The sequence below is a fragment of the Vulpes lagopus genome, chromosome 11 (assembly GCF_018345385.1).
Source record: "Vulpes lagopus strain Blue_001 chromosome 11, ASM1834538v1, whole genome shotgun sequence".
NCBI classification, from domain to species: Eukaryota; Metazoa; Chordata; class Mammalia; order Carnivora; family Canidae; genus Vulpes; species Vulpes lagopus.
The window spans coordinates 9319896-9339299 of record NC_054834.1 but is presented as its reverse complement, the minus strand read 5'-3'; the positions used below and the strand labels follow the sequence as shown (position 1 = coordinate 9339299).

The window sequence follows — 19404 nt, the reverse complement described above, 5'->3', positions numbered from 1 at the left end:
TGGATCCTGACATGCATTTTCTTTGCAGATCTTTCAGGCCACTTGGGTGAGTCCAGTGGTGATAAATTCACTTGTCTTGCAAATTTATCAGGTTAACCACGATAACACTCTGCTTATGGAACCTTAAATAATTGACACCATGAGTGACAAGGCTCCAGGTTCAAAGTATCTCTTTTATTCTTTCAGCATATATCATTCTGGTGACATATATGTCTTGGGAAGTCTTGGCCGGGAGATGATTTTAACAGTCATTGAAAAGAAAATAAGGATGTAAAAAATCGATTAGTGTAAGACATTTTATCTTGCACAGTGACGTTCCCATGAAAAAATGTTTTTCAGTATGTAGAAGTTAGGTATTTGTGTCCTAAGTAGGGATGGTTAACACTACTGTCTGTAATTAAAATGTATAATGAAAAATCTTCAGTCATCAGAACAGTGAGATCAGAAAAGTGTCCTCCAAGTATTGATATTTTACCCTTGTTTTAAACAGTGGAAGAAGTAGTGCCTTTCTCCAATATAATTTCATGGAGTCTGCCAATCTAATATTAATTCTAGTTATGTCTAAGATTGCTGAATGGAAGTCCATGAATACTAACTATTTCTACTATATTTCCACTTGTCCTTCCATAGTAATGAAGCCTTCTCCTTGCTGCCAGTAACCTATTTTACCTAATGCTTTTAGAAAACCTCTTTTCACCTAGATTATTACTTAACTAGAAATAGTTTGCTATTATAATAATTAGTAATTCTGAATTCGTCATATATTGCAAACTATGATTGTTGAGTTATTTTGAGGATTCAAGATTTTCTGTTTCACTGTCTTAACAAGAAGAAATATAAAACAGTGACTCTCATTAATGAATTGGATCCCCTTTCCTCAAGACCTCATAGAGAAAATAAAGGCAATCAAGTAAGTTGTCTGTGAAGTCTGATTTTAAATTCTAGAAAAAACAAAACAGAGGTAAAGGACTTGACTGGATTTGAGTGTTGTTGGCTAAACTGATATATATTGGTCTTCACATGCCTAGATGTATTCTGATTAGTAAATCATATTCCAAGAAAGTAGCTGAGGTTGTTTTTAGGCCAATGGTTGTGGCTGTTAATTTTGGTGTACTTTAAATACAATGGAAGTAGAACATATAGCTTTCTTTTAAAACAACTACATTTGTTTATTTTTTGTTTTGAGAAATAATTTAGCTTATCAAACTACCTTAAACTGATGTGCCAGGCCTGAGACCTAAGAAAAAAACACTTTGCACGATGACATTATGTTCAAAATTGTGATACCATTATTATATTATAAAGTGCTCAATACGACAACAATTGAAGCTCAGTTAAAACCATTTCCCAGGGCAGCCGGGTGGCTCAGTGGTTTAGCGCTGCCTTCAGCCCGGGGTGTGATCCTGGAGACCTGGGTTCGAGTCCCACGTCGGGTTCCCTGCATGGAGCCTGCTTCTCCCTCTGCCTGTATCTCTGCCTCTTTCTCTCTCTCTGCATCTCTCATGAATAAATAAGTAAAATCTTAAAAAAAAAAAATTTCCCACATAATCTGTCTTCTCCAGTGGACTCTCTGTCAAAAAGCACACAGGGACAGAAATAGGAGTGATTATATCTCTGATGGTGGACTTTCAAACAATGGGCTCTGAGTGGCTATTCTTACCACTCCAGGGCAAGTTGGGTTGTTTCATTGTAGGTAACATTCTCAAATCTAGGAGCAAAGAAAGCCTAAGAAACATATTTTTGTCGTTACTGGTTGCTTCAAAAGAGGGCCATATGAGAAAAAATTTTGTGTTACATTCTTTGTAAAAATACATATATTTTTTTTTTTGGTCTGTTCCTAGGTTTGAAAAAGAAATGACCAGCAAGTGGTTATACCTCTTTGAAGGCAGTGGAGTTGCGTACGGCCCAATCAACAACATGAAAGAAGTATTTGCAGAACCCCAGGTTTGGCTTTTTGAAGTTTTTAGTACATTGAAGTTAAAAACACAAGAAATTGCCTCTCTCTGTCTCTCTCTCTTTTTATTTTAATCCAGATTGATTCATAGTCATACACGTGAACTATTAAGCTATTAGTCTTGAGCTTAAGTCACATGAGGTGATTTTTGACGGTTACATTAGACTGTGGGTCTGAAGTAAAAAGAATCAATTTAGAACTGGCTGTCTACAATCATACTTTCATGTCCATCAGATCTGATATATTTCTGCAGTAGCCTCTACATAAAGTTTGCAAGGTCAGGACATTTTGTTTTTCCAGAAAAATGGGAAATGTAGACAATTGAGAGGTTGGGATCAGGCCCTCAGAGATCATTCTCTATGGAAGGAAGTATGACAACTTTTACAATTACAGCCCACATGTCACCAGGTGACTATCTTAAAATGTACACAAAGCAAGTCATAGTTAATTTTGCAAATGAGCGACTTTTATATGTTTTGATTAATAAAGCACATTATTTGTGAAGAATCAATTGTACTTGAATAGAGATTTGTACTGTACAATCTTTTAGACTTCTTCTTGGGCTCCAGGAATAAGGATCACCTGAAAAAAATAGTATTTTTTTTCCTCTAACATTGTTCAAATTATTATTTTTAGATATAAAAATAATTTTTGATTCTGTTACTTTAATCAGTATCACCGCAAGCAATTAAGTGTTTCTCAGATTCACATATTCATCCCAAAAGGTAGAGGAACTCCATTTTTCCATCAAGTTTCGCTATGATTATTCACATATTGTGTCAGTTTCCAACATTTTACTAATATACGTCTGAAAAAGAATCTTTATATTGTAACAGATTTTTCTTTGCAGTGTATGATTGAAAATGGAATATGATTGTTTCTAAGGGAGGAGAACCTTGGAAGCTGACCTGACTCTTTAACTTAGGTACCTATATTTTACATGAGTATCTGCCTCAAGGAGAAATGACATGTGTTTAATTCAATGTTTACAATATCTCTGGGAGAAAAAGAGTGAATGAATCCAGGAATTCTGCTGGGTGTTATTTCCCTGCCAAGATCGTGAATAGGGCAAGGCTCTGTCCATAAAAATATGATGGCCGATAAGTATTTGAGATCAAGGGGCCCACTGGATGCATACCGAGTTGATGTGACAGGGTCCTCACCCCATCAGTGGATCAATGCCTGGTGATTAATGCATCTTTGCCATGAGGCAGCAGTGCGCACACTCTGAAATATACTAGACCTGGAGGGCCAGTGTTCTCACTTCGTAACCTCGAACGAGGCCAAGCTTTGGCTTCAAGTTGTTGTGGAGGAATGGGTGGGTTTTACTTTTATTTTCCTGCTTAACATGGCACTGAAGTGTGTAGGACTTGGTGTTTAACTCGATTTGAGGACACATTTCTCTAGAGATCATTCCTGAGACTTTTATCATCAGTGTTTATGTCGCTCTACCCGTGTTTCTTCAGGCAGAAAGACAGAGTAAAGGACGTTACTTTAAAAATCGCTGGGTATATTCTAACGTCAACCATTTCCTAGGTTTTGATGAACAAGGAACCTTGGTTCCACCCTTCACATTGCTCACTTTATGGGCTGCTTCAGATTGAATACAGGACAATGAGGTTTTTCATTCCTGGTTTTCTCTTGTAGTTCAATTACTAATTGTTGTATCTCAACTCCTTTGGACCAGCATGAAGTTTCTGATATTGGTCTTCAGCATATTTTTAGTATTTCAGTCATTTTTCAGATGGAGAAGATTGATATTGATACCAACTTTTGCTACAACCCCAAGAGTCTCTGAAAATTGTCTTCTTATCCACCGAAAAGTAGGTCCTAACTGTTACAATTCTAACATCAAAAATTCTTGCCCATACAGTGACAGTTACTGACAATCGTGCCCTAGTAGAGAGAGGAGGGTTGGTCTCTTTTATATATAATTTCATTCTCTGCAGTTTAAATACCAAATATTTATTAAATAAATAAATAGATAAATAGATAGATAAATAAATACCAAATATCCACATAAAATTTATCCGGAGTTTTAGAAAGACTAGAGAGAAACATAGTACCTTTACATTTTAAAAATGAGCACAGATGACTCTGGCAATTGTATGTAGGACTGTTGGGCACAAGAGGTAAGGGTACTGTATTTCCCTATGGTCAGCTCTTAAAGAATCCTGTGTAATTTTGAATTTTGGAAGGAAAGTAAAATGTGAAAAAACCAGGGAGTTGTTAGGACTGCTTTAAAAATTTCATGCAACATGTACCAAATGCTAGGGATTTAGCATGAATTGACTAATTCTCTTCCCTCCTGAAAAATAAATTTAAAATCGACTTAGATGGCAGGTACACAGTAAATATTGTTGATGCATGAATCACTGCATGAATGAGTTGGCTAACTCTGCAAAAGTATGGGATTTCCAGATGATCAAGGGGCTATTGTGCATCCTGGAGTGGGGCTCTATCTATAGTGCTGGCTGGAAGGAAAGCTTTTGGAAAGTGTAGCCTAATGGTTAGGACCATGGAGTCAAAATTGTTGGGCAGTTTTATAAACTTTACTAGCCTTCAGTTTTCTTGACAGAAAGTGGTATAATAGAGTCTTTTCTCTATATTGTTGTGTTGCACGAGATAATGTTTATCAAGGGCAGTGGGGATTGCCAGAGATAAAGGCTCAATACACCGTAGTAGCTCTGGTATGATGGTACCCTTTGAGGTTAAATTTTGGTTAAAAAACACCTTCTTTTACTTACCTTTATTTGGTGGATACAAACCAATTCAGTGTGGCTCTGGGACCTGGGGATCACTAGCTTCAAATCAAGCTGTAATATTCTTTTAAGAAAAGGCATCTGCGCACTCTGCCAAGAAGTTCTCAACCCTTCATCATTTCTGATTGCTGGAATTCCTCTTATTTTTAATTTTCCGTAGAAGTATCATTTCCGTTTAAGGTGTCCTCCCTTGTTTTTCCCCCGATGAGCTGTAGAGTTTCTTGGCCCTGGGTACATGGAACCGGCCACTTGTGTTCAGATGTGGGACTGCACCGCTGGCGCCCGTGGCTGGCTCTCTGTGTGTGCCGTGCCAGCACAGCTGCTAGTTCAACTGAAAATTGATTTGGGTGAGGTACAAGGCCTGGAACATGGCACAGGAAGTGAGGCTTTGATGAAGTGAAGAGGGGTATGTTTAACCAAAAAAAAAAAAAAAAAGTTAGAAGCATCAAAGTACAGGAGAGGATTATCAAGTGAACCATTCACATTTCATCTGTGGGTTGAGCTGGGTAGACAACAGAAATTCACTTGATCGTAGAAGTTATTTCTAACCTAAATAATTTCATCATGGCCTCAAGTTCTGGGGAAACTGGATTATTATTATTTTTTTGACTCAGCTGAAGGAAACAGATGATTTTTTCCCCCTTGGATAGATGCGAAGTTGTCTACCTTTTATCCTCCGATTATATGCTGCAGACTCTGCACAGTTGAAAGGATCCTACAAGCATCCACTGTTCAAAGTCAATCAAAAATACTATGGGGGTTTTGGTTTGTATTTACTGATAGCTTTGAGAAATTTTGACCTAAAAGCCTTTTAGTGGTCGTTTTGTTGTTTCTCCCTCAGTGGAAAACCCTGTATATTCTATAGAAGTATAATACAGATTATCTGCATATAGTTTTTAAGAGTCATTTTTTAAGGGCTTTCTCAAAATATCTTTTTTTAATCAGGCCAAGATTGTGCAGTACATTAAAGGAATTCTTAAAAAGTTTAAAAAACTTGCTAGATGACCTCAGTATGGTCCTATTTAACATACCCTGGGGAACATGTGCATGAAATACATTGTGGTTTGAGGTTTTCCAACCCAAACAAACTTAAAAGAAAATGCAGCTTTTAATAGAAACTATTCAGATTCCTGCAAAAATAGGTATGGATCCCACCACTGAGAGCATTTAACAGCATCGTTATCTACCATGAGATCAAGAGATTGTGTTATCCTGTTTTTTCTGTTTTGCTTAAGACTGTGTATCTGGCGATTCTGAATATATTCTTTGATTGACCTATGCAATTAAAAAATAGAGAGATAATGAATGACTGAATCTTTGATTAATGCTTTTTTTTTCCTCCTTGATGCCATGACCCGTGGGTGGGGAAGAGAGGGCAAAAGGAGTCGCCAAACTGGTGTTATTTAAGAGTCTTCACATTTCTACCACACAAGTTGAATACATCAGGTGTAAGACATCACCCTGAAGCATCACTTCTGAGAACTATTGGGAGGGAAGAATCAGAACTGAAATATCACAGCTGGCCCTGATTTTAGCTAGTGCCAAACACCTGCAGGCTCTAAAAGGATACCAAAACAAAACCCCACCCCGTGGCAGCAAGCCAGCCCTTAACAACCCTTCCTCAACTTTGTATCACCATCAAAATTAATTTAACATTTTCTACAGAAACCTTGTTCTTCCTGTCCCAGGAGGCCATTACAACTCCTTTAGTGAATCTTTCGTATGGGATAAATATGTCATTGAAGCAAACAGAGTGAAGTATTGAAATATTTGATAGCTTAAAATTATCTGTTGTTTTCATATCATTATTTGTGGAAGCTTGTGAAGTTGGAGGTTTTATTAATCTCTAGGCTAGCTCATATTCTCTGAGTGATTTTTTTTTTAGCACATTTTGGCAAAATATCTGAGCATCTGGAAAAAAAGCTTTCAATGTTCATATAGTAAGAGTCAGAAGCACCCCAAAATACAAAGCTGTTTTTCAAGCCCTTTCTACACTCATGAATGCACACACTTCTGCACGCGTGCGTGCATGCACACTCACACACACATGCATTATTGATGGATTTTAGATACGGCCTTCTCAATGACATTGGTTAATATTTATTGAAATGTGGTTGTATAGTCCTGGTGGGCTTATATACCTCAAGCAAAATTATGTCCTTGTGTCTAATCCTGCTGGGAAATGCAGTGCTCCCTGCAACTGGAAAATAGTTGATGAATATCTAGGTAAAAAAATATGTCTGGAAGTAATTCCTGGTAGACAGAGGAAATAAAAAATAAATTTTGTGTGTATCTCTGAACATACATGACACATTTTAGATGGTGAACAAATTCAGATATATAATGTGTGTGTTTGTCTTGTGATACCTGGGTAAAATATTTTAAATTTTTGAAGAAATAATGTGCTTTAGACTTAAATGATTAAATTTAAAATTGGAGTGTTTAAGCCTTCAATTTTATATTAAAACATACAGCATGAGGCAATAATAACTAATTTTATTTTGTTGAATTGAAAAGAATCCTAATCCTAATCCAAGAAACCTTATCTCTTATTATGTAAGAGGAAACCCATTGAAATGTCAAATAAAAATTAAGGACATAGTATAACAATGCTGGCATTTTATGTTCATTTTTAAAATATAGCTAAGAAATTTGGAGGCACCAGTTTCTTTGAACTATAACACATATATACTTAGATATCAAATTGGAATGCCTTGGACATCACTTGATTGATGTTGATGTAAATAAGATTGTAGAATTTATGTTAAAGAAAAAGGCCTTCTTTACTTTTGATCTTTTTTTTTTTTTTTTTTTAAATTTTTTTTTAAATTTTATTTATTTATGATAGTCATACAGAGAGAGAGAGAGAGGCAGAGACACAGGCAGAGGGAGAAGCAGGCTCCATGCACCGGGAGCCTGATGTGGGACTCGATCTCGGGTCTCCAGGATCGCGCCCTGGGCCAAAGGCAGGCGCCAAACCGCTGCGCCACCCAGGGATCCCCTACTTTTGATCTTTTAATGAAAATGTGAGAGGCATGGTTCAGGGCAAAGGAGAATGTAATTGCTTATTCACTTAGGCATTCACTCATTCATTCAGCAAATAGTAATTGATGGCCATCACGTGCTTCTCCCCATATATATATGAAATGTATGATACAAGACTATATTATGTATATTATATAATATCTATAGTCTTGTATTAGGTATTTGGCAAGGGAGAGGGTATGATAAAAAAGCAGTGAATCAACAAAGATAAAGCTATAAAGCATTCAAAGAGGTCCTACAGTCCAGTTCAAGGTAAAGAGTGTCCAGTGTCACAGAAGAGTTACACATGAATGTTCTGGGTATTTTAGCAGTGAGAAATAATAGGCCTAAGGCATCCTATTTAATAAATTAACAAAAATTTAAAGTCTAACAAAGAGTTGCAAAATGTCTTAATCACTTAAGCACTATTACAGTATCATTGACTCTATTCCCTATTCTGTGCCTTTTATTCCCATGACTTAATCATTTCATAACTGGAAGCCCATATCTTTTAACTTATCGAAGAACTCTTTATCCTTTTAAATACTTTTTGCAATCAGTTTGTCATAATACTAATAAATTCTTTCTCAGTGATTAAGAGGAATTTGATGGAGGGTTTCTACTTTTAGTATTCAGTGATTTTGAAATTATTTGTAACCTGAGGATATCTGAAAGTTTCTTTTTCTTTTTTTTTTCTGTAGAGTTATTCTCTCTGTATGTGTTTCTCTTTCTTTTACAGCCAATATTAAAGGTTATGATTTCACAGATTTATTCAAATGAACACATTTTCCATTATCATTTTATTGCAGTTATTACATGCAAAAGCATTTTAGTTGTATTATTGGTGGTACTGAGCATGAACAATGATTGACAGGGACTGAGAACCACTGACATTTGAAGACTTTTCTAAAATGGTTAATAATAAAGGAAGAAGAGATACAAAACAGTGTATTCCAAGCTTACAGGGACCTTAGAATGAAGTTCTACATTCTATTCTGTAAGAACTCAGCACTTAAAAATGGAGCCTGAATTTGCAACTGGTCTATTTTATTTTTATTATCTGTGCTTTAGGTATCGTCCTAAGAAACCATTGCTTATTTAAGGACATGAATATTTTCACCTATATTTTCTAAGAGTTTTATAATTTTTACATCTTCTACTCAGTTCCCTCATCCATTTTGAGCATGCATGTGTGCATGTGTGTGTACATGCTTATGCTGTAAGGTGTAGAGTCCAAATTCATTATTTTGCATATGGATATATCCAGTTGTTTTGGTATCTTTTGTTAAAAAGACTAATATTTTCCCATTGAATTTTCTTGGTACTGTTGTTCAAAATCAATTAACCATTAATATAAGTGTTAATTTCAGAACTTTGATTATTTAAAAGTGTTTTTATTTATTTCCACATATGCATGTATTTCTCAAACTTTCTAATGTGGATTTCTAATTGCATTCATTGTGTTTGAAAAACATACTTTGAATGATTTCAGCTTCTTCAGATTTATTGAGGTTTATGTTATGTCCCAGCATAGAATCCATTCTGCAGAATGTTCGCTGTGTTCTTAAGAATGTGTGTTTCACTGGAGTATGCTATAGATGTCTGTTAGATCTTGTTTGTTTTTACCACTGTTTAATTTTTGTATTACTTTGTATCACTTAATTCTTGTATTCTTAATCTTCTGCCTAATTATTAATACACACTATTGAGAGTTGGGTGTTGAAGTCTTCAACCATTGTTCATGAATCATCTGTCTCCTTTTAGTCCTTTTAGTCAGTTTGCTCCATATATCTTGAGCTCAGTTGTTACATGCATATATGCTTACCACTGTTATATCATCTTTAAGAATTATCCCTTTATCATTATAACAAATTTCTAGTAAGATTTTTTCATTTTAACATCTATTTCTGATATTAGGATAGCCACTACATTCTTTTATGATTGTTGTTTTCAATGTACATATTTTTCATCCTTTCATTTTCAACTTACTTGCACTTGAATATAACGAATCTCTTATGTAGGTAGTATATAGTTGGATCCTGTTTTTTAATCCAATCTGAAAATGTATGCTTTTTGATTGAATTGTTTAAGCCATTTATACTTAGTTATTATTGATATGGTTAGATTTACACCTGAAATTTTGCCTTTCTGTTTATATGTACCTCTTATCTTTTTTATTCTTCTGTTCCTTTCATTGTATTCTTTTGTATTAAGTAGATATTTTCTAGTATAATATTTTAATTCCTTTCATAACTTCAAATGGCATTTTGAGCTTTTTAATTGGTTTCTTTATGGCCAATAATACATACCTTAATTATAAGAATTGACTTCAGCTTCTTTTTATTTGAGTATAGTTGACTCACAATGTTACATTAGTTTCAAGTGTACAACATAGTAATTCAGCAACTTTATAGGTTATGCTGTGCTCACAAGTATAGCTACCATCTGTCACATACAGCACAATTACAATACCACTGACTATATTCCCTATACTGCACTTTTTTTGTTCTTAAAGATTTTATTTATTTAATCATGAAACACATAGAGTAAACTGCACTGTTTATTCCCAGGACTTATTCATTCCATTACTGGAAGCCTGGATCTTCCACTACCTTTCACCCATAATTCCACTACTGGGTACTTACCCAAAGAAAATGAAAACACTAATATAAAAAAAAATATGCACCCCCTATGTTTATTTCAGCATTATGTAGAATAATCAAGATATGGGAAGCAACCCAAGTGTCCATCAATAGATGAATGGATAAAGAAAGTGACACACACACATTCATGTATACACACAGTAGAGTGTTACCTAGCCATAAAAATATGAGATCTTGCCATTTGTGATAACATGAATTGATCTAGAGGGTCCTAGAGAAAAACAAATACCATGTGATTCCATCATTATGTGAAATCTAAAAAACAAAATAAATGAATAAACAAAGAAATGCAAAGCAAAATCAGATCTGTAAATCTGATGGTTGCCAGAGGCAAGGGGTGTGGATAGATGGTCAAAAAATAATTGACTTCAGTTTTGTGCTGATTTAGTGAAATATGGAAACTACTCATCTATCTAACATCGTTTTATGCTGATTTAGTGAAATATGGAAACTACTCATCTATCTAACATCTCTATATATTATAAACTCAGAAATACACTGTTATAATTATTGCTCTATATAGTATAATTATTTTAAATCTTTCAAGACAGCTGGTCTAGAGAAATGAGAGCAAATATATATTTATAGAATTTTTATATTAATCTTTCTATACTATCTTGTTTTTCTAATTTTTACCTATGGATTTGAGTTAAAGATTTGAGTTGGATCTGATGTCCTTTCCTTAATCCAGTACACTCTCTGCTCTTTTCCATTCCTCTTGTGCTATTATTGTTAAATACATTACATTTACATATTATAGGCCCAATAGTACACTTATATACATATTGTATATTGCATTCGTTTTTTAAATCAGTGAAGAAAGGAAAAATACATAATTATATCATTTTTTATAATTGCCTATGTGATTATCTTACTAGTATTCTTTGTGTATCTGTGTATCTGTCTGAGGACTCATAGTGCTGTATGGCATCATTTACTTTCAATTTGAAGAACTTTCTTTGATATTTATTATAAGACTGCTACCAATGAGCTTTCTGTTTTGGTGTAATCAATTATCTTCAGTTTGCCTCATTTGTGAAAGATAGTTTTGCTGGGTACAATATTCTTGTTTGACAGTTTTTTACTTCTAACACTTTTAATATGTTGCTCCACTGCCTTCTGACTTCTGTGATGTCTGATGAGATGTTATATGTTAATCTTATTGGGCTCCCTGGTATGTTACCAGTCATTTTGCTTTTGCTTCTTTCAGGATTTCCTCTTTGTCTTTGGACATTTTGAGTATGTCTGGGTGTGTGAATCTCTTTGCATTTATCATACGTAGAGTTCATTGAGCTTCTTGGATGTGTAGGCCAATGTTTTTCATGAAATCTGCAAAGTTTTAAGCCATTATTTCTTTGATATTGTTTATCCCTTTCTCAAATCTCCTTCTGGTTCTGCTATTTATGTGTATGGTGGTACTCTTTATGGTGTCTCACACTCTCTAAGGCTCTGTTCTTTTCTTCATTTTTTCCTCTCATCTTCAAGTTGCATAATCTATATTAATCTACCTCTAAATTTGCTGATTTTTTCTTCTACCAATTCAAATATATGGTTGAGCCTCTCCAATGAATTTTTCATCTCAGTTATTGTACTTCTTGACTGCAGAATTTCCATTTGGTTCCTCTTAATATTTGAGATATTTCTATCTCTCTATTGATATGATATCTTTGATGAGACATTGTCCTCATATCTTCCTTTAATTATTTAAGCATGGCTTCCTTTTGTTCTTTGAACATATTTATAATAGCTGCTTTGAAGTTTTTTCCTGCTAAGTCCACCATCTGGGCCTCTTCAAAGGTGGTTTATATTGCCAGCGTTTTCCTTCTGTGAATTGGTCACACTTTACTGTTTCTTTGCATGTCTATAATTCTTTGTTGATATCTGGATATATTAGATCCCCTCCAGCCCTAAGGGTTGTTTTGCTTGTTGCTTAACAGGTCAGACAATAGAGTCTGGGCTCCCCAATTCTGTGAAGTCTGTTTTCCATGCAATGCATAGCCACTGAGGTCCCAGCTCATGGTTTCTACTTGCTTTTATGTTTTACTATGGGTCTCTCCTGAGTTGACATAGGCGACTTATTGGGCAAAGTTAGATTCTTAGCCAGTTAGATTTTATCCTTTGTAGCTGGTTGTATGACGTGGAAGCTGCTTCCACAGTCAAGGGAGTTTACTTTTTTCCTCCATTTTCCTCTCCTTTTAGCCAGGGACTAATAGCTTGGGGATTCCCTCTGTGATTGCTTTTGAGAGAGCACAACCTTGGGCACTCATACATTTGCCCAGACTTCCAAAGAGAAGTGTGATTTGATTTTTTCTTTTTTTTTCTTTTTTTTTTTTGATTTGATTTTCTCTAAAAGATTTTATTTATTTATTGATGAGAGACACAGAGAAACAGAGGAAGGCAGAGACACAGGCAGAGGGAGAAGCAGGCTTCCTGCAAGGAGCCTGGTGTGGGACTCCATCCCAGTACTCTGGAATCATGCCCTGAGCTGAAGGCAGATGCTCAACCACTGAGCCACCCAGGCATCCCTGATTTGATTTTTTAAGGACAGCTTCCTAGGCATCACTCCTGGATCAGAGTAGCTTACTTAAGTCAGTGTTTGGTCAGAGATTGTTAAAGCCCATGCCAGTGAGGCTTTTGACACGTTAATTGGTCAGGTTGCAACATGGTGAATGCTTTCAGGTCTGTCTCCACATCTTGCTCTGATTGCTCCTAATGGGTACAGCCTAGCATGCATACACCCCTTCTTTAACCTAAGAGTTGATTGTGATCCCAAGAGGGCTTTTCTCAAAGGTTTTTTCCCCTGGTTCTCTCTTAAATTTTTGGTGGTTGTCTGCTGTTTTGCCTGTGTTCTGGAGCTACCAGCTTTATTTTAATTGCTCTCCACAAAAATATCTATTGTTTCCAACAACCTCCTTAGGTCATTAGGCATGGAATTTCCATTCTATCTTTCTTTTTTTTCCCCATTCTATCTTACAAAAATTCCCTTCAGGGAGAGCTGGGGAGCTCTTTATTTTTATGATCTACTATGTCCTTCTGTTTATGCCTGCCTGGAATATAGCTCCTGCAGGATGGCCTAAGGAAAGTCAGAGATAAATTAACCTATCTCTAATGGGATGAAACCATAGTCTCAGAGTGATACCTGGGCAGAGGAAGCTCCCATTATCTTGACCTCACCTGCTTGGAGTAGAGTGCTGGGTTAAAGCTTTCATAACATGGAATTATGGAGGTTGGTTGTGGTGGTGAAGAGGGGATGTCAGTGGAGGAAGCCATGGCTCAAATGCCAGACTCTCACTTCTTTCCAAGACTGAGTAGATTTTCTTGAGAGCATATTTCTTCATCTGCTGTATACCCTTACAATAACTTCCAGAGACTTTTAATTAGTTTTAAAAATAATTTCCATGAGCTAATCTATGTCATGGAGAAAAGGGTCTGTTGAACAGTTAATTGCATCATTTCAGAAGTCCTACCCATTTGCATTCCACCCTGCCTTTCCAGGATATCCTGAAGTTCTTTACTCTATCAGAATATCCATGTGCTAAATTTCATTTACTTTGTACTTTGTGCTCACCCTCTTTCCACTCATTCTTGCACCTTTAAAAAGGTCTGACTGTGCTCTACTGGGCTTCTTAGTCTCCTTGTCTTACCTTGCTAGGTTTGGTCTTCCATTTATTGCTCCTTTTGAAAGACACATGTAAACGTTTTACGGTAGTGTTTTTAGAGTGTTTGCCGAAAGAACACCTGGGTTAGAATCATCCAGGGGCCTTGTTAAAATTCATTTTTCTGGAGCTAACCAAGCCCAGTGGTTTTTAATGTCTTTGGATGAGGTTCAGGAATTGGCTTATGTAGATTTCCCAGAATGATTCTGGTACAAACTGTATTTTGTGAACCATTTAGGGGATGGTAGAAGATTAAGTTGGAAGTATAACTTGGGTCCTAATCATGAAGTACCTCAAACATTACTCTGAAAGGATTTGGATTTTCCCTGTGGGCTAAGTGTTGGAAACAAAAATGGCCTTATATTGGCCTTATGTATTATATGTGCATATATAGTACTAAGTATCTTCTGTGTCCTCTTACTTTCCTTGATGTACCTCCACTTGTGTTACAGCCACTTGTGTGCCCCTCACTCACTCACTAAGGACTTAGGGTCCTCATCCTTTATCAGTCTGTTTTCTCTCCTTTCTTTACCTCTGATTCCCTACCCATTCAATATTACCTTATCTATCCTTCCCCTCAAAGATCTTTTTTTTAATAATAAATTTATTTTTTATCGGTGTTCAATTTGCCAACATACAGAATAAAAACCCAGTGCTCATCCTGTCAAGTGCCCCCCTCAGTGCCTGCCACGCAGTCACCGCCACCCCCCCGCTGTCCTCCCCTTCCACCACCCCTAGTTCGGAGAAGAAATGGGTAGGAAATATCAGAAAGGGAGACAGAACATGGAAGACTCCTAACCCCTCAAAGATCTTAAAGCATCACTTTGTTTCTCCTTCTTCCAGATAAAAACTTAAAAGACAATTTCAGCAATCCAAACGAATTTCTAAAGCAGATCCTGTGTGTAGGGAGTTATTTTTAATGTGATTGCCCCTTTTACCTGCTTCTCTGTACTGCCTTCCACTCATGCCAAAAAAGAAAAAAAAAAAAAAAAAGGACAGTAGCCTTATACCTAATTTCTGAAAATTATTAGCCCCTAAAATTCTTAAAGACTGTCAGCCTTTTATAGGCATTGATTGAAAGTGATTAAAAATGGATAAAGGATTTAAATAGACACTTGTCCAAAGAAGATATACAAATGGCCATTGAGCACATGTTAAAGATGCTCGGCATCATACATTATTAGGGAAATATAAGTCAAAATTATAGTGTGATATAACTAGGATGACTGTAATGAAAAAGACAGTAACTAATGTTGTTAAGGGTGTACATGAATTGGAACACTCACGCAGGGCTGGTGACAATATGAAACAGTGAAGCTGCTTTGGAAAATAGTTTGGCAGTTCTTCAAAATGTTAAACATGCAGTTACCATCTGACCCAGCCACTTCAGTCCTAGGTATAAGAATTGAAAAAATAGTGTTTGTACAAAATGTGCCCACATATGTTCATGGAAGATTTATTCATAATATTTAATAAGACACAAACAACCTAAATTTTCATCAGTAGATGAATGGATAAAACAAAATGTGGTATATCTATGTAGTGGAATATTATTCATCCATAAAAGGGTACAAAGTACTGATATGTGCTAGAGCATGAATCCCCCTTGAAAACATTATGCTAAGTGCAGGGAAATACACATAAAAGGCCACCTATTGTATGACTCCATTTATATGAAATGTCCAGAATAGATAAACCTATGCAGAAAGACAGAAAGTACATCAGTGGTTTCCAGGTCCTAAGGGAAGGAGAGGGAAAGGGGAGTGGTTGCTAAGGAGTGTGGGGTTTCCTTCTGGAGTGATGAAAATGTTCTAGAATTAGATAGTGGTGATGGTCGCACAAACTTCAGATTATTTTTAAAGTCATTGAGTTATATACACTTCAAGAGGATCAATTTTATTATATATAAATTATTTCTCAAAATTAAAACAAAAAGATACCATAAAAGGTTAGAAATTCACTGTCAAAGAACAAATCAGTGTGAGGAAGGTTTAATTTGTTGTATGAAGATGAATATGGAAAATAGCCTGAGTTAGATCTTGAGTTTTATGAAAGAGTAGGATATCTCATATACTCCCTTAAAGCTGGTTCCTTTGTGTTTATTGGCCTTTGTGTCCCTAATTACAAGCACAGTGTAGACCTACAATGTAATTGTAAACAAGATGAATAGAATATCCATACATTCTTGTTATTGTCCCACAGATCACTGAGACCTTGTTCATTTTTATTCAGTTGTTTTTCCCTCCGTTTTTCACATAACATTGGTCATATCAAGATAATTGGGTTCAGACTAAGTTCTGATTAGCTTTTGAAGGGAAATGATTCTAATGTCAATTCAATTTTCTAGCCTTTTGCAAGGCTATCCAAAGCTGAGGTGTGTATATACCGCCTCATAGGCAGTCTGGGCTCTGGGTGGTGGTGTATCTGTTAATTCAGTTCTCAAAGCGTGGTTTGTTGAGCTTGACGTATAGATGTGTCCAGATGTTCAGAAGTAATATAATGCAGTCATATTCCCAAGTTCCTCCCTCAAGATTTCCTTGGTAATTTCTAGTTTCCTGGGGTGCCTCTTTTTGGTCCTCTGGCCAGATACTATGGCTTTAGTTATGCTATTCTCCTATTTACTTTCACGACTGCACCTGTCTTTGGGGCCCAGTGGCAACAGGATTGTGAGGGAAAAAGTGCAATCAGATTTGTGTCCACCTTTTGAAACTACAGTTACATCCAACTTCAAGGACAGTTCTCTTTTTCTAGGATTTTGGCTTTTGCTGGCTCCCATTGCCTCTGCCTGTCAAAGTGCTGCTACCCTGTCACCACAACATTGTCTGAGAGCTGAGGGTAGGAGACTAGAGAAAAGAAAGAAAAGAAATGGGGGGTTTCCACACTCTTTGAATGTTATGCATTCCCTTTCCCATTCCTTGAACCAGAACTAAAAGGCTTCTTCCAGCGCTTTCCTTGTCTGCATCTATCTTAATCCATTCGGGCTGCTATCACAAAAATACCATAGACTGTGACACTAATAAATAACAGAACCTTATTTGTCACATTTCTGGAGGCTGGAAAGTCCAAGATCAAGATGCTGGCATATTTGGCGACTAGTGAGGACCCACTTTCTAGTTCAGAGCTGGCTGTTTTCAATGCTTTGTCCTCTCCTGGTGGAAGGGGTGAGGGAGTTCTCTGAGGTCTGCTTTATAAGGGTGTCAATCCCATTTCTGAGGGCTCCACCCTTGTGAGTCTACCCTCAGGACTCCACCTCCAAGTACCATCTCATCCATGGACTAGATTTCAACAGAAGACTCAGGAGGGGGAACGTGGGGATGGACACAAACGTTCAATCTATAGTAAAGTCCAGGTGCTCACTTCTTTGTTTCCTATGTGACGAGTTCAGACCAGGGGATACAGCAGTAAAAAAATTGGTAAACTTACTGCTTGTATGGTGGTATTTGAATTCTGTTCTTCCCCAATCCATCTGCTCCTGTTTACTTTTGAATCCTCAAATAGCTGCTCCATGTATTCTGTCGAGGTTTTTTAGCCACATTCAGTGGGAGACAGCGTAGAGTATACTTATTTCTCTGTAGTACCCAGAACCTGAATGTTTCAACTTCAAAGCAAAATTTCTTACTATTTTTAGAAGAGTTCCTGAATAATTTTCCTTGAAGAGAACCCTGACATAGTTAAGTAGAAGTGCTCAAAAAGTTCCTGTACTTTGCAACTGCTTAGTCATTCAAATAGGATTTTCATGAAATGCATAATCAAAACAAAACGTAGAAATAAATTGAATGGAAAAGGACATTAAATAACTGGAACTATAATATAAAATGTCACTTTTTATGCTGATTGTAGGGTAAGTAAATGTCATAGTTTTGAACATCATATTACTATTAATATATTTATACTAATACACTATTACTTTTTAATGCTTTATATATTGGGGTTTTGTTTACTTTTTTTTTATTAAAATAAGGGGTTTTCTGCTAAAGAGAAAGAAAATCTTCTGACCTATAGGAATGAATCTTTATCTTATCCTTAAACTACTTTCCATAAATATCAACTTTCTGTGTCAGGCATTTGACATATATTTAGTGCTTCTCCACTGGTTCTCTGGCAAATGAAATATTTTAGAGTATGAGGGAAAAGAGAATTTTCAGAAAGAGGAAGAAGGTATCACTGCCAGGAATGGCCAGGGAGGCTGAGGGGGAAAAAAGTCTATTTTCTTGTTTCTGAGCAGTACTAAATCTTAAATCATTCATCCAGTTTTTCACAGCAAATATAATGTAATTCATCCTGTGGTGCCAGTGAGGAAGTGCTCACAAAGTGATGGGAACGTGGTAGAAATATAAAGAAACTAGCTTCAAAGAGTTTCCACAGGCCAGAGTGGGACAATTTGAGTAACAAAATAAATATAATTATAGTGATGAATCGTAATCCATAGAATATCCATGAGTCCATACTAATATAAATAAATAATTGAATCAATCAATAAATACAGAAGAATGGAAAGAGCTGGTCAGATTGTAGAACCTCTCTCTCAGCTAATAAACATAGAAGCAATGAGGGAAATTGAAAATTACCTCCAGGTAAACGTCACAGTAAAAACTTGCAGGAAAGAACCACTGATGGAGGCTGACATTACAATGAAAAAAGGATATTTGTATAATCTCAAAATCTCTCTCCGTGTTCTCAGTCACAAAGGAAAAATGAGTAACTTTACACTGAGGGAGTCTTACTGATGCCAGCTTAACCAAGTGGTCCAAGTCAGCATCACCAGTAAAGAGATGTATCAGCATCATGAGTCCTTTGAGATTATTCGTAACATCACCTTCTTGTCCCAAATGCACAATTTTAACCTAATTATGGGAAAATATCTGACCAACTCAAATGGAGAGACATCCTATAAAATCCCTGACCAGTGCTCTTCAAACGTGTCAAGGCGATGTAAAACAGAGCCTCAGAAACGGTCCCAGATTGAAGAATGGTAAAAAGATATGGCAGTTACATGTGATATGTGGGATCCTGGATTGTCTCCTGGTCCAGAGAGAAGGGCCAGTATCATACTTGTCAAAATTCAAACAGTTTGCTTGAATTCTGGGTTTGTTAGTGATATGGTACCCATGTAAACTGTTGGTTTTGATAGTTTTACTATGGTTAGGAAAGATGTGAATACCGCTCTGGGTGGAGGGGTATTTGAGAACAGTGCTTTGCAACTTTTCTGTAAGTCTAAAATTATTTCCAAATAAAAAGTAAAAAAAAAAAGAAAATAACAAACTAAAACCACCAAAAAACTTATTTCAAATACTTCACATTCTATAAATGCAAAAACAAAGAGGTTTGCATAAAAAAAATTAAGT

At 36.1% G+C, this 19404-nt stretch overlaps 1 protein-coding gene across 2 annotated transcripts in view; it reads left to right on the top strand.

The window, feature by feature from the left end:
* Positions 1-19404, top strand: part of SUGCT (succinyl-CoA:glutarate-CoA transferase) — a 725292-nt gene that overhangs the window by 357147 nt on the left and 348741 nt on the right. For both annotated transcript variants that reach the window (XM_041773917.1, XM_041773916.1), the window contains one exon: positions 1842-1944. In XM_041773917.1, the coding sequence (XP_041629851.1) occupies positions 1842-1944 (103 nt within the window). The remainder of the gene's footprint in view (positions 1-1841; positions 1945-19404) is intronic.